This window comes from Ambystoma mexicanum, chromosome 11 (assembly GCF_040938575.1).
Source record: "Ambystoma mexicanum isolate Mex_15411 chromosome 11, UKY_AmexF1_1, whole genome shotgun sequence".
Classification (NCBI taxonomy): Eukaryota; Metazoa; Chordata; class Amphibia; order Caudata; family Ambystomatidae; genus Ambystoma; species Ambystoma mexicanum.
The window spans coordinates 25,782,194-25,809,426 of NC_090934.1; the positions used below are offsets into that span (position 1 = coordinate 25,782,194).

General features: G+C 49.7%; 1 protein-coding gene across 4 annotated transcripts in view; it reads right to left on the reverse strand.

The window, feature by feature from the left end:
* Nucleotides 1-13,011: 13,011 nt before the first annotated feature.
* HPCA (hippocalcin) overlaps nucleotides 13,012-27,233 on the reverse strand; it is a 163,963-nt gene continuing 149,741 nt past the window's right edge. For all 4 annotated transcript variants that reach the window (XM_069622451.1, XM_069622453.1, XM_069622452.1 and 1 more), the window contains one exon: nucleotides 13,012-26,531. In XM_069622451.1, the coding sequence (XP_069478552.1) occupies nucleotides 26,434-26,531 (98 nt within the window). In that variant the 3' untranslated portion in view covers nucleotides 13,012-26,433. The remainder of the gene's footprint in view (nucleotides 26,532-27,233) is intronic.

Below are 27,233 nucleotides of genomic sequence, written 5' to 3' on the forward strand. Positions count from 1 at the left end.
ACCCGCACACGCCATTCAATAATACAGTTCTCACCCCTTCATCACCCGCACGCGTCATTCAATACTGCAGTTCTCACCCCTTCATCACCCGCACGCGTCATTCAATACTGCAGTTCTCACCCCTTCATCGCCCGCACACGTCATTCAATAATACAGTTCTCACCCCTTCATCGCCCGCACATGTCATTCAATACTGCAGTTCTCACCCCTTCATCACCCGCACACGCCATTCAATAATACAGTTCTCACCCCTTCATCACCCGCACGCGTCATTCAATACTGCAGTTCTCACCCCTTCATCACCCGCACGCGTCATTCAATACTGCAGTTCTCACCCCTTCATCGCCCGCACACGTCATTCAATAATACAGTTCTCACCCCTTCATCACCCGCACGCGTCATTCAATACTGCAGTTCTCACCCTTTCATCGCCCGCACACGTCATTCAATAATACAGTTCTCACCCCTTCATCTGCCACACGTGTCATTCAATACCACAGTTCTCACCCCTTCATCAGCCACACGTGTCATTCAATACTGCAGTTCTCACCCCTTCATCACCCGCACACGTCATTCAATAATACAGTTCTCACTCCTTCATCACCCACACGCGTCATTCAATAATGCAGTTCTCACCCCTTCATCACCCGCACACGTTATTCAATAATGCAGTTCTCACCCCTTCATCACCCACACACGTCATTCAATACTGCAGTTCTCACCCCTTCATCACCCATACACGTCATTCAATACCACAGTTCTCACCCCTTCATCAGCCACACACGTCATTCAATACTGCAGTTCTCACCCCTTCATCACCCGCACACGTTATTCAATACTGCAGTTCTCACCCCTTCATCACCCACACACGTCATTCAATACTGCAGTTCTCACCCCTTCATCAGCCACACACGTCATTCAATACTGCAGTTCTCACCCCTTCATCACCCCCACACGTCATTCAATACTGCAGTTCTCACCCCTTCATCACCCACACACGTCATTCAATACTGCAGTTCTCACCCCTTCATCAGACACCCACGTCATTCAATACTGCAGTTCTCACCCCTTCATCACCCACACACGTCATTCAATACCACAGTTGTCACCCCTTCATCAGCCACACGTGTCATTCAATACTGCAGTTCTCACCCCTTCATCAGCCACACGTGTCATTCAATAGCGCAGTTCTCACCCCTTCATCAGCCACACGTGTCATTCAATACCACAGTTCTCACCCCTTCATCACCCGCACACGTCATTCAATACTGCAGTTCTCACTCCTTCATCACCCACACGCGTCATTCAATACTGCAGTTCTCACCCCTTCATCACCCGCACACGTCATTCATTACTGCAGTTCTCACCCCTTCATCGCCCGCACACGTCATTCAATACTGCAGTTCTCACCCCTTCATCTGCCGCACATGTCATTCAATAATGCAGTGCTCACCCCTTCATCACCCACATGCATCATTCAATATTAGTTCTCACCCCTTCATCACCCACATGTGTTATTCAATACCACAGTTCTCACACCTTCATCACCCGCACACGTCATTCAATACCACAGTTCTCACCCCTTCATCACCTGCACACGTCATTCAATACTGCAGTTCTCACCCCTTCATCACCCACACACGTCATTCAATACCACAGTTGTCACCCCTTCATCAGCCACACGTGTCATTCAATACTGCAGTTCTCACCCCTTCATCAGCCACACGTGTCATTCAATAGCGCAGTTCTCACCCCTTCATCAGCCACACGTGTCATTCAATACCACAGTTCTCACCCCTTCATCACCCGCACACATCATTCAATACTGCAGTTCTCACTCCTTCATCACCCACACGCGTCATTCAATACTGCAGTTCTCACCCCTTCATCACCCGCACACGTCATTCATTACTGCAGTTCTCACCCCTTCATCGCCCGCACACGTCATTCAATACTGCAGTTCTCACCCCTTCATCTGCCGCACATGTCATTCAATAATGCAGTGCTCACCCCTTCATCACCCACATGCATCATTCAATATTAGTTCTCACCCCTTCATCACCCACATGTGTTATTCAATACCACAGTTCTCACACCTTCATCACCCGCACACGTTATTCAATAATGCAGTTCTCACCCCTTCATCACCCACACACGTCATTCAATACTGCAGTTCTCACCCCTTCATCACCCGCACACGTCATTCAATACCACAGTTCTCACCCCTTCATCGCCCGCACACGTCATTCAATACTGCAGTTCTCACCCCTTCATCTGCCGCACATGTCATTCAATAATGCAGTGCTCACCCCTTCATCACCCACATGCATCATTCAATATTAGTTCTCACCCCTTCATCACCCACATGTGTTATTCAATACCACAGTTCTCACACCTTCATCACCCGCACACGTCATTCAATACCACAGTTCTCACCCCTTCATCACCTGCACACGTCATTCAATACTGCAGTTCTCACCCCTTCATCACCCGCACACGCCATTCAATACTGCAGTTCTCACCCCTTCATCAGCCACACGTGTCATTCAATACCACAGTTCTCACACCTTCATCACCTGCACACGTCATTCAATAATACAGTTCTCACCCCTTCATCACCTGCACACGTTGTTCAATACTGCAGTTCTCACCCCTTCATCACCCGCACACGCCATTCAATACTGTAGTTCTCACCCCTTCATCTGCCACACGTGTCATTCAATACCACAGTTCTCACCCCTTCATCAGCCACACGTGTCATTCAATACTGCAGTTCTCACCCCTTCATCACCCGCACACGTCATTCAATAATACAGTTCTCACTCCTTCATCACCCGCACACGTTGTTCAATAATGCAGTTCTCACCCCTTCATCACCCACACACGTCATTCAATACTGCAGTTCTCACCCCTTCATCACCCATACACGTCATTCAATACCACAGTTCTCACCCCTTCATCAGCCACACACGTCATTCAATACTGCAGTTCTCACCCCTTCATCACCCGCACACGTTATTCAATACTGCAGTTCTCACCCCTTCATCACCCACACACGTCATTCAATACTGCAGTTCTCACCCCTTCATCAGCCACACACGTCATTCAATACTGCAGTTCTCACCCCTTCATCACCCCCACACGTCATTCAATACTGCAGTTCTCACCCCTTCATCACCCACACACGTCATTCAATACTGCAGTTCTCACCCCTTCATCAGACACCCACGTCATTCAATACCACAGTTGTCACCCCTTCATCAGCCACACGTGTCATTCAATACTGCAGTTCTCACCCCTTCATCAGCCACACGTGTCATTCAATACCACAGTTCTCACCCCTTCATCAGCCACACGTGTCATTCAATACCACAGTTCTCACCCCTTCATCACCCGCACACGTCATTCAATAATGCAGTTCTCACCCCTTCATCACCCACACACGTCATTCAATACTGCAGTTCTCACCCCTTCATCACCCACACACGCCATTCAATACTGCAGTTCTCGCCCCTTCATCACCCACACACGCCATTCAATAATACAGTTCTCACCCCTTCATCACCCGCACGCGTCATTCAATACTGCAGTTCTCACCCCTTCATCACCCGCACGCATCATTCAATACTGCAGTTCTCACCACTTCATCACCCGCACGCATCATTCAATACTGCAGTGCTCACCCCTTCATCACCCGGACACGCCATTCAATACTGCAGTTCTCACCCCTTCATCACCCGCACACGCCATTCAATAATACAGTTCTCACCCCTTCATCACCCGCACGCGTCATTCAATACTGCAGTTCTCACCCCTTCATCACCCGCACGCGTCATTCAATACTGCAGTTCTCACCCCTTCATCGCCCGCACACGTCATTCAATAATACAGTTCTCACCCCTTCATCGCCCGCACATGTCATTCAATACTGCAGTTCTCACCCCTTCATCACCCGCACACGCCATTCAATAATACAGTTCTCACCCCTTCATCACCCGCACGCGTCATTCAATACTGCAGTTCTCACCCCTTCATCACCCGCACGCGTCATTCAATACTGCAGTTCTCACCCCTTCATCGCCCGCACACGTCATTCAATAATACAGTTCTCACCCCTTCATCACCCGCACGCGTCATTCAATACTGCAGTTCTCACCCTTTCATCGCCCGCACACGTCATTCAATAATACAGTTCTCACCCCTTCATCTGCCACACGTGTCATTCAATACCACAGTTCTCACCCCTTCATCAGCCACACGTGTCATTCAATACTGCAGTTCTCACCCCTTCATCACCCGCACACGTCATTCAATAATACAGTTCTCACTCCTTCATCACCCACACGCGTCATTCAATAATGCAGTTCTCACCCCTTCATCACCCGCACACGTTATTCAATAATGCAGTTCTCACCCCTTCATCACCCACACACGTCATTCAATACTGCAGTTCTCACCCCTTCATCACCCATACACGTCATTCAATACCACAGTTCTCACCCCTTCATCAGCCACACACGTCATTCAATACTGCAGTTCTCACCCCTTCATCACCCGCACACGTTATTCAATACTGCAGTTCTCACCCCTTCATCACCCACACACGTCATTCAATACTGCAGTTCTCACCCCTTCATCAGCCACACACGTCATTCAATACTGCAGTTCTCACCCCTTCATCACCCCCACACGTCATTCAATACTGCAGTTCTCACCCCTTCATCACCCACACACGTCATTCAATACTGCAGTTCTCACCCCTTCATCAGACACCCACGTCATTCAATACTGCAGTTCTCACCCCTTCATCACCCACACACGTCATTCAATACCACAGTTGTCACCCCTTCATCAGCCACACGTGTCATTCAATACTGCAGTTCTCACCCCTTCATCAGCCACACGTGTCATTCAATAGCGCAGTTCTCACCCCTTCATCAGCCACACGTGTCATTCAATACCACAGTTCTCACCCCTTCATCACCCGCACACGTCATTCAATACTGCAGTTCTCACTCCTTCATCACCCACACGCGTCATTCAATACTGCAGTTCTCACCCCTTCATCACCCGCACACGTCATTCATTACTGCAGTTCTCACCCCTTCATCGCCCGCACACGTCATTCAATACTGCAGTTCTCACCCCTTCATCTGCCGCACATGTCATTCAATAATGCAGTGCTCACCCCTTCATCACCCACATGCATCATTCAATATTAGTTCTCACCCCTTCATCACCCACATGTGTTATTCAATACCACAGTTCTCACACCTTCATCACCCGCACACGTCATTCAATACCACAGTTCTCACCCCTTCATCACCTGCACACGTCATTCAATACTGCAGTTCTCACCCCTTCATCACCCGCACACGCCATTCAATACTGCAGTTCTCACCCCTTCTTCAGCCACACGTGTCATTCAATACCACAGTTCTCACACCTTCATCACCTGCACACGTCATTCAATAATACAGTTCTCACCCCTTCATCACCTGCACACGTTGTTCAATACTGCAGTTCTCACCCCTTCATCACCCGCACACGCCATTCAATACTGTAGTTCTCACCCCTTCATCTGCCACACGTGTCATTCAATACCACAGTTCTCACCCCTTCATCAGCCACACGTGTCATTCAATACTGCAGTTCTCACCCCTTCATCACCCGCACACGTCATTCAATAATACAGTTCTCACTCCTTCATCACCCGCACACGTTGTTCAATAATGCAGTTCTCACCCCTTCATCACCCACACACGTCATTCAATACTGCAGTTCTCACCCCTTCATCACCCATACACGTCATTCAATACCACAGTTCTCACCCCTTCATCAGCCACACACGTCATTCAATACTGCAGTTCTCACCCCTTCATCACCCGCACACGTTATTCAATACTGCAGTTCTCACCCCTTCATCACCCACACACGTCATTCAATACTGCAGTTCTCACCCCTTCATCAGCCACACACGTCATTCAATACTGCAGTTCTCACCCCTTCATCACCCCCACACGTCATTCAATACTGCAGTTCTCACCCCTTCATCACCCACACACGTCATTCAATACTGCAGTTCTCACCCCTTCATCAGACACCCACGTCATTCAATACTGCAGTTCTCACCCCTTCATCACCCACACACGTCATTCAATACCACAGTTGTCACCCCTTCATCAGCCACACGTGTCATTCAATACTGCAGTTCTCACCCCTTCATCAGCCACACGTGTCATTCAATACCACAGTTCTCACCCCTTCATCAGCCACACGTGTCATTCAATACCACAGTTCTCACCCCTTCATCACCCGCACACGTCATTCAATAATGCAGTTCTCACCCTTTCATCACCCACACACGTCATTCAATACTGCAGTTCTCACCCCTTCATCACCCGCACACGTTATTCAATACTGCAGTTCTCACCCCTTCATCAGCCGCACACGTCATTCAATAATACAGTGCTCACCCCTTCATCACCCGGACATGCCATTCAATACTGCAGTTCTCACCCCTTCATCACCCACACACGCCATTCAATAATACAGTTCTCACCCCTTCATCACCCGCACGCGTCATTCAATACTGCAGTTCTCACCCCTTCATCACCTGCACGCATCATTCAATACTGCAGTTCTCACCACTTCATCACCCGCACGCATCATTCAATACTGCAGTGCTCACCCCTTCATCACCCACACACGCCATTCAATACTGCAGTTCTCACCCCTTCATCACCCACACACGCCATTCAATAATACAGTTCTCACCCCTTCATCACCCGCACGCGTCATTCAATACTGCAGTTCTCACCCCTTCATCACCCGCACGCATCATTCAATACTGCAGTTCTCACCACTTCATCACCCGCATGCATCATTCAATAATACAGTTCTCACCCCTTCATCACCCGCACGCGTCATTCAATACTGCAGTTCTCACCCCTTCATCACCCGCACGCGTCATTCAATACTGCAGTTCTCACCCCTTCATCGCCCGCACACGTCATTCAATAATACAGTTCTCACCCCTTCATCGCCCGCACATGTCATTCAATACTGCAGTTCTCACCCCTTCATCACCCGCACACGCCATTCAATAATACAGTTCTCACCCCTTCATCACCCGCACGCGTCATTCAATACTGCAGTTCTCACCCCTTCATCACCCGCACGCGTCATTCAATACTGCAGTTCTCACCCCTTCATCGCCCGCACACGTCATTCAATAATACAGTTCTCACCCCTTCATCACCCGCACGCGTCATTCAATACTGCAGTTCTCACCCCTTCATCGCCCGCACATGTCATTCAATACTGCAGTTCTCACCCCTTCATCACCCGCACACGCCATTCAATAATACAGTTCTCACCCCTTCATCACCCGCACGCGTCATTCAATACTGCAGTTCTCACCCCTTCATCACCCGCACGCGTCATTCAATACTGCAGTTCTCACCCCTTCATCGCCCGCACACGTCATTCAATAATACAGTTCTCACCCCTTCATCACCCGCACGCGTCATTCAATACTGCAGTTCTCACCCCTTCATCGCCCGCACACGTCATTCAATACTGCAGTTCTCACCCCTTCATCGCCCACACACGCCATTCAATAATACAGTTCTCACCCCTTCATCAGCCACACATGTCATTCAATACTGCAGTTCTCACCCCTTCATCACCCACACACGTCATTCAATACTGCAGTTCTCACCCCTTCATCACCCACACACGTCATTCAATACTGCAGTTCTCACCCCTTCATCACCCGCACGCGTCATTCAATACTGCAGTTCTCACCCTTTCATCACCCGCACACGTCATTCAATACTGCAGTGCTCACCCCCTACATCACCTGCACACATCATTCAATACTGCAGTTCTCACCCCTTCATCACCCACACACGTCATTCAATACTGCAGTTCTCACCCCTTCATCACCCACACACGTCATTCAATACTGCAGTTCTCACCCCTTCATCACCCGCACGCGTCATTCAATACTGCAGATCTCACCCCTTCATCACCCGCACACGTCATTCAATACACAGTGCTCTCATGCAAGGTGCCTTATCCTGGCACAGCCTCTGCTCCGCTAGAGCCCACTTGGCAATTCATTTTTCTTTGGAATGGAATCCTGTTCTTAAATATATGTAAATACCATATCTTATTTGTGTGTGTATCTTTTATACTGGTTTGTTTTTGTGGTTCTTTTTAACCCCTCTGAGAGTGGCAACCGGTACAAAGAGTAGTCACTGCAATCCTGCCAACCTCTGGCCTCCACTGGCCTTATTCTCATCATCCTGTCCCAGTCTGATCATATTCAGCAACACCCTGTCCTCCTAATCCAAGATGGCACCCCAACACCATCCCTACCGTGGCTCAATGTGAAGGTCACAATAGCGCTGTCACTGATCCAGGCTCATTGTGAGGGTCACAATAGCGCTATCTCTGATCCAGACTAATTGTTATGTTATATTAAAGGTACTTATATAGCACACCTTCACCAACGAAATTGGTCCCCAGGCGCTCTGGCGGATCTATAAACAAGAGTGTCACAATAGCACTGACCCTCATCCATGCTAAATATAAGGGTCACAATAGCGCTGTCCCTCATCCAGGCTCATTGTGAGGGTCACAATAGCGCTATCCCTCATCCAGGCGCATTGTGAGGGTCACAATAGCGCTATCCCTCATCCAGGCGCATTGTGAGGTTCACAATAGCGCTGTCCCTCATCCAGGCACATTGTGAGGGCCACAATAGTGTTGTTCCTCATCCAAGCTCATTGTGAGGTTCACAATAGCGTTATCCCTCATCGAAGCTCATTGTCAGGGTCACAATAGTTTATCCCTCATTGAAGCTCATTGTGAGGGTCACAATAGCACTGTCCCTGATCCAGGCACATTGTGAGGGTCACAATAGCGCAATCCCTCATCTAGGCGCATTGTGAGGTTCACAATAGCGCTGTCCCTCATCCAGGCACATTGTGAGGGCCACAATAGTGTTGTTCCTCATCCAAGCTCATTGTGAGGTTTACAATAGCGCTATCCCTGATCCAGGCTCATTGTGAGGGTCACACTAGCGTTATCCCTCATTGAAGCTCATTGTGAGGGTCACAATAGCACTGTCCCCAATCCAGGCACATTGTGAGGTTCACAATAGCGCTATCCCTCATCCAGGCTCATTGTGATGGTCACAATAGTGCTATCCCTGATGCAGGCACATTGTGAGGGTCACAATAGTGTTGTCCCTCATCCAAGCTCATTGTGAGGTTTACAATAGCGCTATCTCTGATCCAGGCTCATTGTGAGGGTCACACTAGCGTTATCCCTCATTTAAGCTCATTGTGAGGGTCACAATAGCACTGTCCCCAATCCAGGCACACTGTGAGGGTCACAATAGCACTACCCCTCATCCAGGCTCATTGTGAGGTTCACAATAATGCTCTCCCTCATCCAGGCACATTGTTAGGGTCACAATAGCTCTATCCCTGATCCAGGCACCTTGTGAGATACCCAAATGTGATGGCCCTCATACAGGCTCATTGTGAGGGTCGCAATAGCGCTGTCCCTGATCCAGGCTCATTGTGAGGTTGACAATAGCGCCATAACTCAGCTGGGATCATCGTGAGGTTCATATCCCCGTTTCTGGCTTGTTGGTTGTAAGGTGTATTATTTCAGTTTGCTTTTCAAGGCTAATGTTGGTTTTATGATTTTTCTTAAAACACTTAGTGCAGTGGCCCTACTAGGAATGGACGTTGTCACACTTAAACAAGATTCAAACACACCATATTTCACTGTGTATGTACAAGAGGGTAATGGCAGAGTCTGAGAATAGGGGTAAGTGAAAAGTAGGTAAACAATGACTGCCCCCCCCCTCCCCCAGATTAAAGGGTCTCCTGATTCTGTTTCGCCTTTTACTAATCTCCCAGCAGGGTTACCAGTGTATAAGTGAAGCCCACTCTATTCTGCGCCAGTGCTGGGAAGGGTTCATGGTAGGAACTAGAATCCATTGCATGTGTTGGACCAATGGGTGAGTAATCAAATGCCCTGCTCTCCCGTCATGTTAGAGGTAAGAAGTATCAAAACAGAGCTCCTCCAGAACACCCCTCCAGAGAGCTGTGCCAGAAGGTTCCTCTAAAAGGTTCCATCAGAAGGCTCCCCCAGAAGGTTCCTCCAGAAAGCTCCTCCAGGACGTTCTTCTAGAAGGCTCCCCCCCGAAGGTTCCTCCAGAAAGCTCCTCCAGGACGTTCTTCTAGAAGGCTCCTCCAGAAGGTTCCCCCAGAAGGCTCCTCTGGAAGGTTCCTCCAGAAAGCTCCTCAGGATGTTCTTCTAGAAGGCTCCTCCAGAAGCCTCCTCCAGGACGTTCTTCTAGAAGGCTCCTCCAGAAGGTCCCCCCAGAAGGTTCCTCTAAAAGGTTCCATCAGAAGGCTCATCCAGAAGGTTCCCCCAGAAGGATCCTAGAATCCTTCACTGGAAGGCTCCCCAGAAGGTTCCTCCAGAAAGCTCCTCCAGGACGTTCTTCCAGAAGGTTCCTACAGAAGGTTACTCCACAAGGCTCCTCCGGAAGACTCCTCCAGAAGGTCCCCCCAGAAGGCTTGCAGCCATATATTTAGTGGCCTCCAGGGACAGACGAGCCGTTGTAGCACTAGGGTAGAAGGGGAGGCCTCTTCAAGGTCTTGCAGGTCAGTTGTACTTGGAACAGCAGCGAGATGTGAGTGACGAGTGACCGCATTTTCAGTTGTATGCTCTTGCATCATTATTGGTGATAGGGAGGCGCCTTAGGAACTGGGGCCCAGCACTAGGATCCCCCTTTGACCACCTTAAACAAGCTATGTTGCTGGCGACGGACAAATTGACAATAGGTGCTATCTCAGCGGCAGCCCAACTTAGCATTGTTTTCTCGATAGAAAATATGGTCGTTTTTCAATGTTACCTGCTTTAAAATTGTATAACCAGGCGATTGTCCCGAAATGATCTTATGGGGCAGATATGAAGGAAGTCAATTGTAACTGGGCCGAGCAGGGGGCTTTTCTGAATCTGCCTGGTGGCACCTCCATTCCCTCATTAAGCATATCCTGGGTATGACCTCGCTGAGCAGGAGGGTTGACTGGAGAAGAGTACTCCTGCGCTCCATACCGTTTCCTCCAGCATACCCTGTTTGTTCATCTAATGCATTCTTTAAGCAGGGTAATTGTGTAGTTCTTGAAAACGGGGCTAATTCAGTGCTGTCGATGATGGCTGATAAATGTATTTCTCTGGAGGAGCTGGAGCGTAATCCAGGGAAGGTGAAGAAGTTACTTTATGAGGCCGACTGGATCCAGAATAGGGAGAATCTCTGCTTGTAGAAAATATTCGACCATTTTTCGATGGATGTCAAGCCCAGGAATGTCCTGCAGAAATATATATCCCAGCATGCATCAGAACACCTTAGAACGCTTTGGTTGTGCATCAAATTAAATCTTCTTCCTACTAGCGATGATCTAAATGTGGAAACCTTGAAGTACCTTATTATTGAGTGTTCAATGTTAGCTCCCCATCAGGATGGGATTTTTAAACTCTATTTTATCATCCACCCTCTTTAAACTTGGGAAGACCTGTGGTGTAATTTATTAAATAATCCAAATGATAGGCTGCTAATTACTGTAATGAATTTATTGAAACTGCTTTCAGCACTGTATGAAATTAATTTGTGTTGGGCATGTTTTTATCTTGTATCTTGATTGTCTGTATGTGTGTAAATTGTGTTTGAACTAGATCACACAATACATAAATAAATATAAAATAAAGAAACCAATAATGAGCCTGTGTTTGCCCAGTGGGAGGAAATGCTGCAGAATCATTAATTTCCAGCATTGTGCAACGGGGACCAATCAGCAAGCAGCGTACTGGGCCCCAGCCAGTCAGCAACCAGACAACAAGTGTGTTCTGCTACCCTAACAGCATCTCCAGCCCAGATAGGAGGACTATCCCTCTGCCCCCGTCAATGGGATCCAGCCAGTAGGAACACATCCGGAAGCAGAGTATTGGGATCCAGCCAGTCAGCAACCAGACAACAAGTGTGTTCTGCTACCCTAACAGCATCTCCAGCCCAGATAGGAGGACTATCCCTCTGCCCCCGTCAATGGGATCCAGCCAGTAGGAACACATCCGGAATCAGAGTATTGGGATTCAGCCAGTTAGGAACAGACAGAGTGTGTTCTGCTACCCTAACAGCATCTCCAGCCGAGATAGTAGGAATGCCCCTTTGCCCTCGTCAATGGCTGCCAGGCTTCAGCAGCGATCCAGCCAATCTGCAAATTTCTAAGGGCGTTTGGCGCTTGCTGAAGACAACCCTGGAGAGTATCCAATGACATTTTAGCTCTGTGTGCCATGCTGGTGGGGAAATATCCCTTGGCATATCAGTCTGGCCCCACCCAGGACAGGCAAGCCCTGAAGGCCATGGTGCAGTGCTTCTGTGTCACCACGTGAGTAAGCACTAGATATGAACGAACCTTTTACCACTGGAGTGATCACGTTAACACTCATCTCCCAAAAAGCTACAAGTTAGCAAAGAACTTAAGCTCAGATGGCAAACCCATGTGTGTTCTGTGTCCCAGGGTTTCTTTTGGTGAAGGCCAGCAGTGCCGCAACTTCTAACATCCCCCCATTGGAATGGGGCATTATTTCACACTTACAGGCGCCGCCATGCCAGGGACCCTCCGGTTCCCCTCCAAGATGACCAGCTGAACCCACCCTATACCTCCTGAGTTAAGGCCCTGTCCCTAACACACCGGGCGCCTGAACCAGCCCTCACGCCATTCCGTTTACTCAATGTATGTCTGGCCCTGGTCTACGCCCCTCCGTGCCACCCCTCATCAATGGGTTCCCTCTCATCCAGACCCCCAGCCTAGGGGCTGCCTCTGTGACCTGCCCAAGCCCATCCCTGAGGAGCAATACATAGGCTCGGTGGGGGGGGGCTCTCCACACAACCCTTAAAAAACATCCACACACACACACACGTGTAGTGAAAGGCCTTTACAGTCATAACAGGAAATAGACAGGGCAATAATGCAAGAACAGTTTTTAAATAGAACACTGGCCCAGATTGATCCAATAGGCGGCGTTAGAGCAAGGATGGGGGCGGGCACAGGCGCAGGTGTGCCATGGGAACCCCGGTAACAGCCTGAGGAGCTGGGAAGGGACTAGGGTGCACGTGCAGGAAGATCCCACACACACACACATGCACAGCCCTGTGCTCCACCACAGCTGCAGCCAGCTGCGGCCTCACCTGCTCTGCCAGGTGAAGAGATTGGGTGACATCACTTGCAAGGAAGCCGCCAAACCGGTTTGCAAGATGCTTACAAAACAGGCCCCACTCTCGTTCCCACCCAGAGGCGTGGAGACATGCAAGTATCTGCTCCAGGGCGAGCGAAGACTCTAGAATAAAAGCCAGGAAGCCAAGCAGTCGGGTGGGTGGGCTAGACGACAGCTAGAACTTGGAGGTTGCGGCGTGCAACAGGGGGGTCTCAAATCAGGGCCTGTTAGAGTAACATGGCGTGCATACTGCAGGGGTTTAATCATAAATAACTTCCCAAAGGTTAGAAACACATCTCTGGCTATTGATGCCTTTAACCAGCCCCCTCAGGACATTCCCAGGGACCCAGAAAACCGGGCTATTCAGTGGAATAAGACCCTCTCACCCAGTCCTCCAGCCTACATGTCTCTTTTACTTGCTAAGCTTTATTGGCACCTGTGCTGTTGTGTTCAGACCAGAGGCCTCGGCAGCGCACGCCGCACAGAGGCACTCACATGCTGAGCTATCTTATCTGTCGGTGGCCTGACGTAAGAAACACATCTTCCCATAGCTGGAAATTACTGGGTGCAAAGATTACGTGTTACATGCCTAGGTTTGTAAACATTAGATATGATGTCTAAAAGCATCCCAGTCAACCACGAGAACTAGTTTTACTTGCCTCATAAACCCGTTCAGACTCGAGATTGGATGATCATGTGCTTACTTTCCAGACCGGCAAACTTGTAATCACCCCCATTGCCAATAGGCCATGATTCTGGTCCACCTGCCCCTCTCCGCCCAAAGGATCTCTGAGCTTCCTCTGTCTTTTGCGAGCAGTAAGCGCCGCTAGAATACAGCCCCTGGTGTAATACCAATGTCTTAACCAAGTGTGCCTTCAGACACTTCACTTCTAAGCAACGTGTCTCCTTGCAGTGAATCGCTGTTAAAACAAGCAGAGCGTTTGCTAGGCTCTCCCATATGGTGTCTGCCTTTATACCACCCTCATTGCACAGCTGTTACGGGTGATAGCATTACGGCTGTGCGTGGAAAAAGCCAAACCTGTGCCTACACAATAGTAAAAACGTTTGGCTTTGCCAATGCTTTTTAAAGGTAGAACCTGGTCATTAGATCTCATTGCTGTGGAGATTCTATAAATCTCCCTGGATGAGGGGGTGATTTTCCATGGGGTCCATGTACATACACGGGCTGAGAAGCTGGTGCCCTCCTCCCACCCTTCTCAAACCCGCCAGCCCGTCCTCAACGTGGATTCGACTTTGACTTTTGCATGGCATTCATTCTCGGTAAGGACCGCAGTGAAGAGTCGGTCAGGGCATCTGCTGGGCCGCTCATTCAGGTCCAGGGACCCATTACCCTGGCCATGTCCATCCCAGCATTGACCTTATGTAAGGGATCATCCATGTGCGCACCATACAAACGACATGTTATGCCAGGCATGTTCAGAACAACTGATCCACGTGTATATAATGCCAAGAACCTTGCGGGTTAAAAAGCGCAGAAGATAGCAAGTCCAGAGCCAGGGCTTTCTCTGGCTCTATCCCTGAAAGAGAGCAGATCAGTTACCTGGAAGGTCCTCACCCCCGCTCTAGCCTCTTTAAAGTGGGGGATCATGAATTGTACCTTGCTGCTGGACCCTGAAAGGGGTGACTAGTTGCACTCCTCTCTCTGATGTTTAGGGGCTGTGCCAGACCCAGTAAAAATCTCAAACTCTGCATCTGGCCCATACATGGAGGCAAGCAAGTCTGCAGAGAACGGGGCGAGATGCAATGAAGTATTGGAGCGCTAACAACAACCCAGGCTGCACTATGAAGCAGAACCTGTAGCCAATTAAACATCTTTCAGACACTTCCAGCGACAGGATATTGGGCTTCTATGATGCCCGTGCAGTGGTACCGACAGTGGTGTTCAGAAAGCAAAAGTCACAGATGATGTATCGGCATCAGTGCTGCTGATGAGGGCGTGGACATGTGGAAGCACAGACAGAATACAATCAAGGTAATGCAAAGGGCGTTCCATGAGCAGAGTCAAGGTAACGCAGAGGGCATTCCATGAGCAGAGGGCATGCCATGAGCACAGTCAAGGTAACGCAGAGGGCCTTCCATGAGCAGAGTCAAGATAACGCAGAGGGCATGCCATAAGCAGAGTCAAGGTAACGCAGAGGACATTCCATGAGCAGAGGGCATGCCATGAGCACAGTCAAGGTAACGCAGAGGGCCTTCCATGAGCAGAGGGCATGCCATGAGCACAGTCATGGTAACGCAGAGGGCCTTCCATGAGCAGAGTCAAGATAACGCAGAGGGCATGCCATAAGCAGAGTCAAGGTAACGCAGAGGACATTCCATGCAAAAGCATGGATGGAGCAGAGTCAAGGTAACATAGAGGGCATGAGCAAAGCCATGGTTACGCAGAGGGAATTCCATGAGCAGAGTCAAGGTTAAGCAGAGGGCATTCCATGAACAGAGTCAAGGCAACCAGAGGGCATTCCATGAGCAGAGTCAAGGTAATGCAGAGGGCATTCCATGAGCAGAGTCAAGGTAACACAGAGGGCATTCCATGAGCAGAGGGCATGCCATGAACACAGTCAAGGTAACGCAGAGGGCATTCTATGAGCAGAGTCAAGATAACGCAGAGGGCATGCCATGAGCAGAGTCAAGGTAACGCAGAGGACATTCCATGCAAAAGCATGGATGGAGCAGAGTCAAGGTAACATAGAGGGCATGAGCAAAGTCATGGTAACTCGGAGAGAATTCCATGAGCAGAGTCAAGGTTAAGCAGAGGGCATTCCATGAGCAGAGTCAAGGCAACCAGAGGGCATTACATGAGCAGAGTCAAGGTAATGCAGAGGGCATTCCATGAGCAGAGTCAAGATAATGCAGAGGGCATGCCATGAGCAGAGTCAAGGTAATGCAGAGGGCATTCCATGTAAAAGCATGGATGGAGCAGAGCCAAGGTAACATAGAGGGCATTCCATGAACAAAGTCATGGTAACGCAGAGGGAATTCCATGAGCAGAGTCAAGGCAACCAGAGGGCATTCCATGAGCAGAGTCAAGGTAATGCAGAGGGCATTCCATAAGCAGAGTCAAGGTAACACAGAGGGCTTTCAAATGAGCAGAGTCAAGGTAACGCAGAGGGAATTCCATGAGCAGAGTCAAGATAACACAGAAGGCATTCCATGAGCAGAGTCAAGGTAACACAGCAGGCACGGTAGTCAAGGTAATGCAGAGGGCATTCCATGAGCAGAGTCAAGGTAACACAGCAGGCATTCCATGCAAAAGCATGGATAGAGCAGAGTCTAGGTAACCAGAGGGCATTCCATGAGCAGAGTCAAGGTAACCAGAGGGAATTCCATGAGCAGAGTCAAAGTAACACAGAGGGCATTCCATAAGCAGAGTCACCGTAACGCAGAGGCCATTCCATGAGCAGAGTCAAGGTAACGCAAAGGGCATTCCAAGAGCAGAGTCAAAGTAATGCAGAGTGCTTTAGAAAGAGTAGAGTCAAGGTAACACAGAGGGCATTCCATGAGCAGAGTCAAGGTAATGTAGAGGACAGTCCATTAGCAGAGTCAAGGTAACACAGAGGGCAATCCATGAGCATATTCAAGGTAACGCAGAGGGCATTCCATGAGCAGAGTCAAGGTAATGCAGAGTACTTTCGATAGAGCAGAGGCATGGTAACGCAGAGGGTTCTTCATGCAGAAGCATGGATAGAGTAGAGTCAAGGTAAGGCAGAGGGCTTTCAGAGCAAAGTCAAGGTAACACAGAGGTCATTCCAAGAACAGAGTCAAGGTTACGAGAGGGCCTTCCATGAGCAGAGTCAAGATAACGCAGAGGGCATGCCATAAGCAGAGTCAAGGTAACGCAGAGGACATTCCATGCAAAAGCATGGATGGAGCAGAGTCAAGGTAACATAGAGGGCATGAGCAAAGCCATGGTTACGCAGAGGGAATTCCATGAGCAGAGTCAAGGTTAAGCAGAGGGCATTCCATGAACAGAGTCAAGGCAACCAGAGGGCATTCCATGAGCAGAGTCAAGGTAATGCAGAGGGCATTCCATGAGCAGAGTCAAGGTAACACAGAGGGCATTCCATGAGCAGAGGGCATGCCATGAACACAGTCAAGGTAACGCAGAGGGCATTCTATGAGCAGAGTCAAGATAACGCAGAGGGCATGCCATGAGCAGAGTCAAGGTAACGCAGAGGACATTCCATGCAAAAGCATGGATGGAGCAGAGTCAAGGTAACATAGAGGGCATGAGCAAAGTCATGGTAACTCGGAGAGAATTCCATGAGCAGAGTCAAGGTTAAGCAGAGGGCATTCCATGAGCAGAGTCAAGGCAACCAGAGGGCATTACATGAGCAGAGTCAAGGTAATGCAGAGGGCATTCCATGAGCAGAGTCAAGGTAACACAGAGGGCAATCCATAAGCAGAGGGCATGCCATGAGCAGAGTCAAGGTAATGCAGAGGGCATTCCATGAGCAGAGTCAAGATAATGCAGAGGGCATGCCATGAGCAGAGTCAAGGTAATGCAGAGGGCATTCCATGTAAAAGCATGGATGGAGCAGAGCCAAGGTAACATAGAGGGCATTCCATGAACAAAGTCATGGTAACGCAGAGGGAATTCCATGAGCAGAGTCAAGGCAACCAGAGGGCATTCCATGAGCAGAGTCAAGGTAATGCAGAGGGCATTCCATAAGCAGAGTCAAGGTAACACAGAGGGCTTTCAAATGAGCAGAGTCAAGGTAACGCAGAGGGAATTCCATGAGCAGAGTCAAGATAACACAGAGGGCATTCCATGAGCAGAGTCAAGGTAACACAGCAGGCACGGTAGTCAAGGTAATGCAGAGGGCATTCCATGAGCAGAGTCAAGGTAACACAGCAGGCATTCCATGCAAAAGCATGGATAGAGCAGAGTCTAGGTAACCAGAGGGCATTCCATGAGCAGAGTCAAGGTAACCAGAGGGAATTCCATGAGCAGAGTCAAAGTAACACAGAGGGCATTCCATAAGCAGAGTCACCGTAACGCAGAGGCCATTCCATGAGCAGAGTCAAGGTAACGCAAAGGGCATTCCAAGAGCAGAGTCAAAGTAATGCAGAGTGCTTTAGAAAGAGTAGAGTCAAGGTAACACAGAGGGCATTCCATGAGCAGAGTCAAGGTAATGTAGAGGACAGTCCATTAGCAGAGTCAAGGTAACACAGAGGGCAATCCATGAGCATATTCAAGGTAACGCAGAGGGCATTCCATGAGCAGAGTCAAGGTAATGCAGAGTACTTTCGATAGAGCAGAGGCATGGTAACGCAGAGGGTTCTTCATGCAGAAGCATGGATAGAGTAGAGTCAAGGTAAGGCAGAGGGCTTTCAGAGCAAAGTCAAGGTAACACAGAGGTCATTCCAAGAACAGAGTCAAGGTTACGAGAGGGCATTCCATGAGCAGAGTCAAGGTAATGCAGAGGGCATTCCATAAGCAGAGTCAAGGTTAGCAGGGCATTCCATGGGCAGAGTCAAGGCAACCAGAGAGCATTCCATGAGCAGAGTCAAGGTAACCAGAGGGCATTCCATGAGCAGAGCCACGGTAACGCAGAGGCCATTCCATGAGCAGAGTTAAGGTAATGCAGAGTGCTTTAGAAAGAGTAGAGTCAAGGTAACACAGAGGGCATTCCATGAGCAGAGAGAAGGACACACAGAGGGCATTCTATGAGCAGAGTCAAGGTAACTCAGAGGGCATTCCATGAGTAGAGTCAAGGTAACACCGAGGGCATTCCATGAGCAGAGTCAAGGTAATGCAGAGGGCAGTCCATTAGCAGAGTCAAAGTAACACAGAGGGCATTCCATGAGCATATTCAAGGTAACGCAGAGGCCATTCCATGAGCAGAGTAAAGGTAATGCAGAGTGCTTTCAATAGAGCAGAGACATGGTAACGTAGAAGGTTCTGCATGCATAAGCATGGATACAGTAGAGTCAAGGTAAGGCAGAGGGCTTTCAGAACAGAGTCAAGGTAACAAAGAGGGCATTCCATGAGCAGAGTCAAGGTAACGTAGAGGGCATTCCATGAGCAGAAGCAAGGTAACACAGAGTGCTTTAGATAGAGCAGAGGCATGGTAACGCAGAAGGTTCTGCATGCAGAAGCATGGATATAGTACAGTCAAAATAAGGCAGAGGTCTTTCAGAGCAAAGTCAAAGTAACGCAGAGGGCATCCCATGAGCAGAGTCAAGGTAACGCAGAGGGCATTCCATGTGCCGGGTCAAGGTAACACAGAGTGCTTTCGAAAGAGCAAAGGCAAGGTAACGCAGAAGGTTTTGCATGCAGGATAATGCATAGAGCAGAGTCAAGGTAATGCAGAGTGCTTTAGAAAGAGCAAAGGCAAGGTAACGCAGAAGGTTCTGCATGCGGGAGCATGGATAGAGCAGAGTCAAGGTAACGCAGAGTGCTTTAGATAGAGCAAAGGCAAGGTAACGCAGAAGGTTTTGCATGGATGGAGAAGAGTCAATGTAAGGCAGAGGGCTTTCAGAGCAGAGTCAAGGTAACACAGAGGGAATTCCATTAGCAGAGTCAAGTTAACGCAGAGGGCATTCCATGAGTAGAGTCAAGGTAACGCACAGTGCTTTAGATCGAGCAGAGGCAAGGCAACGCATAGGGCTTTAGATAGAGCAGAGGGAAGGTAACACAGAATGTTTTGCATGCAGGAGCATGGATGGAGCAGAGTCAAGGTTACGCAGAGTGCTTTAGATAGAGCAAAGGCAAGGTAACGCAGAAGGTTTTGCATGTAGGAGCATGGATAGAGTAGAGTCAAGGTAACGCAGAGTGCTTTAGGTAGAGCAGAGGGAAGGTAACAGAAGGTTCTGCATGTAGAAGCATGGATAGAGCAGAATCAAGGTCACGCAGTCGGCTTTCAGAGCAAAGTCAAGGTAACACAAAGTGCTTTAGATAGAGCAGAGGGAAGGTAAAAGAAGGTTCTGCATGTAGAAGCATGGATAGAGCAGAGTCAAGGTAACGCAGTTGGCTTTCAGAGCAGAGTCAAGGTAACACAAAGTGCTTTAGATAGAGCAGAGGGAAGGTAAAAGAAGGTTCTGCATGTAGAAGCATGGATAGAGCAGAGTCAAGGTAACGCAGTTGGCTTTCAGAGCAGAGTCAAGGTAACACAAAGTGCTTTAGATAGAGCAGAGGGAAGGTAATGCAGAAGGTTTTGCATGCAGAAGCATGGATGGAGCAGAGTCAAGGTAACACAGAGTGCTTTAGATAGAGCAGAGGGAAGGTAAAAGAAGGTTCTGCATGTAGAAGCATGGATAGAGCAGAGTCAAGGTAACGCAGTTGGCTTTCAGAGCAGAGTCAAGGTAACACAAAGTGCTTTAGATAGAGCAGAGGGAAGGTAATGCAGAAGGTTTTGCATGCAGAAGCATGGATAGAGTAGAGGCAAGCTAACACAGAGTGCTTTAGATGGAGCAGAGGGAAGGTAATGCAGAAGGTTCTGCATGCTGGAGTATGGATAGAGTAGAGTCAAGGTAACGCAGAGTGATTTACATAGGGCAGAGAGAAGGTAACACAGAAGGTTCTGCATGCAGAAGCATGGAGAGAGCAGAGTCAAGGTAACACAGAGGGTTTTCAGTGCAGAGTCAAGGTACCGCAGAGTGCTTTAGATAGAGCAAAGGCAAGGTAATGCAGAAGGTTTTACATGCAGGAGAGTCAAGGTAACGCATAGGGCTTTAGATAGCGCAGAGGGAAGGTAACGCAGAAGGTTCTACATGCGGGAGCATGGATGGAGTAGAGGCAAGGTAAAAGTGAGAACTTTAGCTTTGTCTAAGGTGGGAATGGTAATATCTGTGGTGGGAAAGGACTTCTAAAGCAATTTTGTTTTGATAGTAGCCCATCTGGGATCGAGTAGAAGGAACTCCGCCTCTGTTTGATTCGGGCTTCACCAGCTATTGCCCATCGACAGTTTGGTGACTTTGAACAGATCTTTCCTCTTAGCCCGGTATCCCGCAGGGTCAAGATGAAGTCTCTGGGTTTAGTTGGGACAGTTATGATAATTCGGCTCTCAAGGAGAGCGGAATGATCTAGGGTTTTGAAGGCAGCCGACAAGTCCTGCAGCTTCAGCAAATCAGCCTTTTCACAGGAGGATATCCTTCACATCAAGGAGGGCAGTCACAGTGTCCATCGAGGCATTGAACCCGATTGCAAATCTTCCAGAAGCCTGTTCTCCCCAGCAAAGACTTGTGACTGCGTGGAGGGGGCCGCATCTAAGAAAATAAATTTCGTGACTGCCCATAGTTAGATCAGATGGAGAAGTTCAGTGACGCATGGTTGTTTGCGGCATCAAGGAATGGAATGGCCCCTCGCCAACAGAGAGATTTATGGTTTCTGTGATGGCGGCCAATGCAAAGATAGACGCACATTCCTGACCACAGAACATCAGGTCAGGTATTGACTTCGAGACTAGGATGATTTTACTGGTTTGCTGTTCCGAGATAGGACTAGAAGTGACTGTTGCAGCAGTTCGACAAGCGACTGGCCAGGCCGTCCATCGTCAATGACGAAGGACATTGAGGATGATCTTGGCTCAAACAGCCGTCATCTTATTAATAAAATGATTCTGTAGAACACGGCTCCAGTTCTGGGGTAGGGTGGCGGCTGAGCACAGATACGAAGATGGCAATACCCAACCACAGTGCCTTCCACAGGGTTCCTACGGCACCACCTTTCATGGTGACTGCTCCTCTGGTGAACCTGCAGCAGGCGGTATCTTTCTTGCTGCATCCACTAAAATGGGAGAAGCCTCCTTTCTCCTCCAGCACAAAGGTATTTTTTGATGCAATATAATGGAAAATGGGTCACTTCTAATCTAATGGCCACCACGCAGTAAGGCGCATTGTCCCCCGCAGGCCTTTGAAGGCACGTAGCTGGTAGGGCGGGGTCAGATAGAGCCCCTTCCAGCTTGAGTGATGGCAACAGATTCTGCGGTCAATTCCCTTCGTGCATTGTGGATATTCGTGGAGTTGGCTAATTAGTAAGGCGACCATTGCTGCTTTGGTAGCATAATATTAGCAGGGTCCAGTATCTATCTCGACTAGGGAAATAAGGGCAGCTTCAGAGCCAGTGGAATATTGAGGGAGGCCCTCATCCACCTTGTGCTCTGCCCTTCAGGCTCTGCATGCATGGAGATTGCCAAGAAATAAGCTGTCTGGATGTTCAGGGTCATCCTTGCACGGGGGCTGGTCTTGTAGTCATGCAACGCCCTCGCACAAGGGCTCATCTAAAGCATTTCTACCCTCTCCCAGATGCTCCATTGTGCCGTCTGGATTACTGCCCCTCCGCCTGCAGAGTATCTCATACGGTCAGCATTGCTTTCAGCTTTGTGGGCACTGCACCAGGCTTAGGGTGACAGGCTTGGCGACTCGGCATAGCCTCAGAGGCTCTATGCATTGGTTGCTTCTTGAAAGGTTCAGCCTTGAGGGCACTGCACCAGGCTTGGGGTGTCTGGCTTGGCAACTTGGCACTGCCTCAGAGGCTCAATGCATTGGCTGTTTCTTGAAAGGTTCAACCTAGAGGGCACTACACTAGGCTCGGGGTGCTCGACATCCAATGCTCTTGTAGTGCCCCCAGAAATAACATGTAATGTTCTCCAGAGACACTCTTGGTCCAGGTCCCATGAGAAAGATAGGCATGAACTGGTTCAGGTGTGTTTCCAGGCTATTGGCATCGGTCGAGCAAAACTCTTTTTTGGGACGCCCCATCATAGGGTTTGTTAGAGGTGGCAGGTGTTTTTCTAGGGGGTGACCCCCAAGCAGCCCTCCACCCCCCTATGCTTGGATCTTCTTTCTAAGAAGGGCTCATGGATCCTGTATGCCGGCGGGGCTTTCCAGGCCAGGCTGTTTGTCACTGAAGTGGCTGAGGGTTGAACCCGTGGCAGCTTGCCCACGTTGGGTCATTCTGACACTCTGAACATAGTAATTATAGTAATGACACTTGGGCTTTACCGAATATGCAGAAAGCAAGCTTGGAAAGAATTAAAGGCTGTGTCCCTCATGACAAGATGCATTCCCAGAAAAGTCAAGGGTGGAAAAAGAGGCAATTATACAACCTGTCTCACTGCAGAAAGATGGCTAGACAGGGTGCACCCTTGAGACAGAGGGCCATATTGCCACATCACAATCCTTCTCAGTAACTCCCCCAGTGTTGAAAATTGATCCTAACCGCTGCTATGTGGATCAAACCCAATGCCAGACACTGATGCCCCGGGCCTTCTGGAGTCTGGTCAATGCCATAAGCGGTTCGATGGCAGAAATGCCCTTGGTTACACATCAGTAGGGTAGCCACGCCACCACATGGCAAATTATGAACATCATGTGACTCTAGAACCAGTTCATGCTGCGGGCAGAGGGTGTCAGTCAGGAACATCAGATGGGGGGGGCATGAAGACTCTAATAAGATAGCAAAAGGAGAGGCAGGAAGAGACGCCTGGAATCTGTGCTTTGGGTGGAGAGAGAAGAGCCTGTAACCTGCGCTAAAGGCAGTGCGGGAAGACAGTTTAGAACCTGTGCTGGGGAAGCAAGGGAGGACAGTCTGCAACCTGCACCGGGGAAGCAAGGGAGTGCGGTTATGTAACTTGCACCGAGGAAGCGAGGAGAAATGGTCTGGAACCTGCGCTGGGGAAGGGAAAGAGGGCAGTCTTGAACCTGTGCTATAGGCAGTGAGAGAGAAGGCAATCTGGAATCTGTGCTGTAGACTGTGAGAGAGAGAGAGGGGGCAGTCTGGAACCTATGCTCTGGGTGGTGAGAGAGGGGGGCAGTCTGGAAACTGTGCTGGGGGAAGTGAGGGAGGCCAGTATGGAACCTGTGCTGGGGAAGTGAGGGAGGCCAGTCTAGAACCTGTGCTGGGGGAAGTGAGGGAGGACAATAGAGAACCTGTGCTGGGGGAAGTGGGAGGGGACAGTCAGAACCTCTGCTGGGGGAAGGGAGAGAGGACAGTCCAGAACCTGTGCTGGGGGAAGTGAGGGAGGACAGTCCGGAACCTGTGCTGGGTGAAGTGAGGGAGGTCAGTCCAGAACCTGTGCTGGGGGAAGTGAGGAAGGACAGTCCAGAACCTGTGCTGGGGAAGTGAGAGAGGACAGTCCAGAACCTGTGCTGGGTGAAGTGAGGGAGGTCAGTCCGGAACCTGTGCTGGAGGAAGTGAGGGAGGGCAGTTTGGAACCTGCCCTGGGGGGTGGAGAGAGAACAATGTGGAACCTGTGTTGGAGGTGGTGATAGAAGACAATCTGCAACATGTGCTGGGAAGGGGAGAGAGGATGGTTTGGAACCTGTACTGCAAGCAGTGAAAGAAAGTATATCCTGGAAACTCTGCTGGAGGCTGTTAGAGAGGGCAGTCTAGAACCTGTGCTACGTGACGTTAAGGTGGACATTATAGAACCTGTGCTGGGGGAAGTGAGGGAGGACAGTCCAGAACCTGTGCTGGGGGAAGTGAGGGAGGACAGTCTAGAACCTGTGCTGGGGGAAGTGAGGGAGGACAATACAGAACCTGTGCTGGGGGAAGTGAGGGAGGACAGTCTAGAACCTGTGCTGGGGGAACTGAGGGGGGACAGTCTAGAACCTGTGCTGGGGGAAGTGAGGGAGGACAATAGAGAACCTGTGCTGGGGGAAGTGAGGGAGGACAATAGAGAACCTGTGCTGGGGGAAGTGAGGGAGGACAGTCCGGAACCTGTGCTGGGAGAAGTGAGGAAGGACAGTCCAGAACCTGTGCTGGAGGAAGTGAGGAAGGATAGTCCAGAACCTGTGCTGGGGGAAGTGCAGGAGGACAGTCCGGAACCTGTACTGGGGGAAGTGAGGGCGGACAGTCTGGAACCTGTGCTGGGGAAGTGCAGGAGGACAGTCTGGAACCTGCCCTGGAGGAAGTGAGAGAGGGCCGTCTGGAACCTGTGCTGGGAGAAGTGGGCAGCTGGAAGCATGGAACAAAGTTGTGAAGGAACCAGTTCAGACGTAGAATGGCAATGAGGAGTGGGGGGCAGCCAGGTTAATGAATGCCTGGTCTTCATCGCCCTGAAATAAAAGGAAGTGTGGATTGTCCAGACCATGGGAAGGACACGCTGTGAACAAACGTAATAGAAAGAGTAGCTGGCAAACCACGATGCAGGGGGAAAGGGCAAACCGAATCTTATGATGGAGCGACCGCTTGGTGAAGAAGCTGTGATGGAGCAAGAGAGGGCAATGAAAAACCTGTGCGGGCTAGAGAAGGCAGTCAGGTGGCGATGGTTGAGCAGCAACATCATGCAGCGATAAACCAGAGCTTCTGAACAGGGCATCGCGAGGGAGGGCCAGAACAAAATCTAGCGAAGGAAGAGCAACACAACCGATGGGGGCCAAAGGAGAAGAAATTGCAGGGTCAAAGAAACAATACGTTACTCCCTATCCTCACCCTCTACTGGTTACAATCCCTGGGGTCTGTGACATGAACAACAACAAAAGTCGATAACACCTTGTGCTCGCGTATACCTGAACGTCGAGGGGCAGGCATCCACCCCAAGGGAAAATGCGACCTACAAGCACCTATCCTCCAGCTCCCCAAAAATAACTTAACCCAATAGTCACAGATACACAACGGATGTTGAGGGGTCAGGAAATCTCCAATGCTGAGCAGCAGGCTGGCCATCTACTGCATCCGGAATCAAGCTGAGCAACGCCCAAAGGATCTTGGTTGGGAAGAGTCATTCGTGGAGGTGGCATTCATGCATAGGTAAAAAGAGTGCGCGTAACAAACAGAAGCAGCTTCAAAACTGTGCCTGCTTCATGATGAGAGCAGAGATTGTGCAATAGCTGAGGATTATCGCCTAATAGACAGAGGTCTCAGAAAGAAATGTCCTACACAATGGTAGTCCTCAAGTAAGAGCTAACGATACACAAGGCAGCAATCCAAGGAGGCGCTCCATCTGCAGGAGAGAAAGCACAAGGAGAGAGTCATGCAGGGGGATCCGTCAGGCCCCTGTAAGAGGTCAGGCTGCTCTCTGGAGAGAGATGCTCGTTCATGCAAGGTTCGAGGAAGACGCTGGACCCTTCGGAAACCAGGCAGGAGTGGAGGCATGCCTTTGAATCACCCCTTGAAGCGGGGAGTTCCATCAGGTTGCTCCCTCCCACAGTGGACGGCCAATCTCAGAACTGGGAGGCATTGCTGGGGTCACACTGCAGAAGCCTTACAATGGAGGGGTCACTCTTGGCACCTTTGATGAACTCCTCCAGAGACAGTTTACCTGGAAGGTGAGAGTGAGACAGTCACAAGATAGCCAGAAACACAACAGGTCACACAATTCATACTGCGCGGACAACAAACACACAGAAAGATAGGAAGCAAAAATATCAGAACCAATTACTCACCACAGTAATACCAGTACTCTTAGTATTAACACCCAGTGCTTCCCTTGATGGCACGAGTAAGCAAGGAGGCAGAGCATTAGACATTGCATCCAGAGCACACCGACTTGGTTCCTTTTACCTCTTCTTTTTAGGATGGAATTTACACATAGATACGGAGAGGACAAGAGGCTTATTTTGTTCGAAGGGGAATTTAGGAATAAGAGAACTGGAATCAGTCAAATGTATGCACAATTTGCTACATCCAACCACAAGGCGTCGGAAGTCCCTGGAGCCGTGGCAGCCATGTCTTGGGCAAGTATTGCACCTTTAGAACGTACGGCCAGGGCTTCGCGGTTACCAAAGTATGGTGCTGCTGAAGGGACACGTGTGGGCTCTGCTGCTCCAATCCCTGCGCCTGATTTGGGGGCCGATTGTGTTTAAGTTGCACATTGAGAGCTCTGTGCGCTCGCAGGAACATTAACTTTCCCTGCTTCCATATTTGTTGATTAACCCACCTCCCATCCCTCCACCGATGGCCCAATTGACCTATTTAGCACAGCCAAACAGAGTAGCCCTTTGCAAAGGGCCTCTCAGCAAAG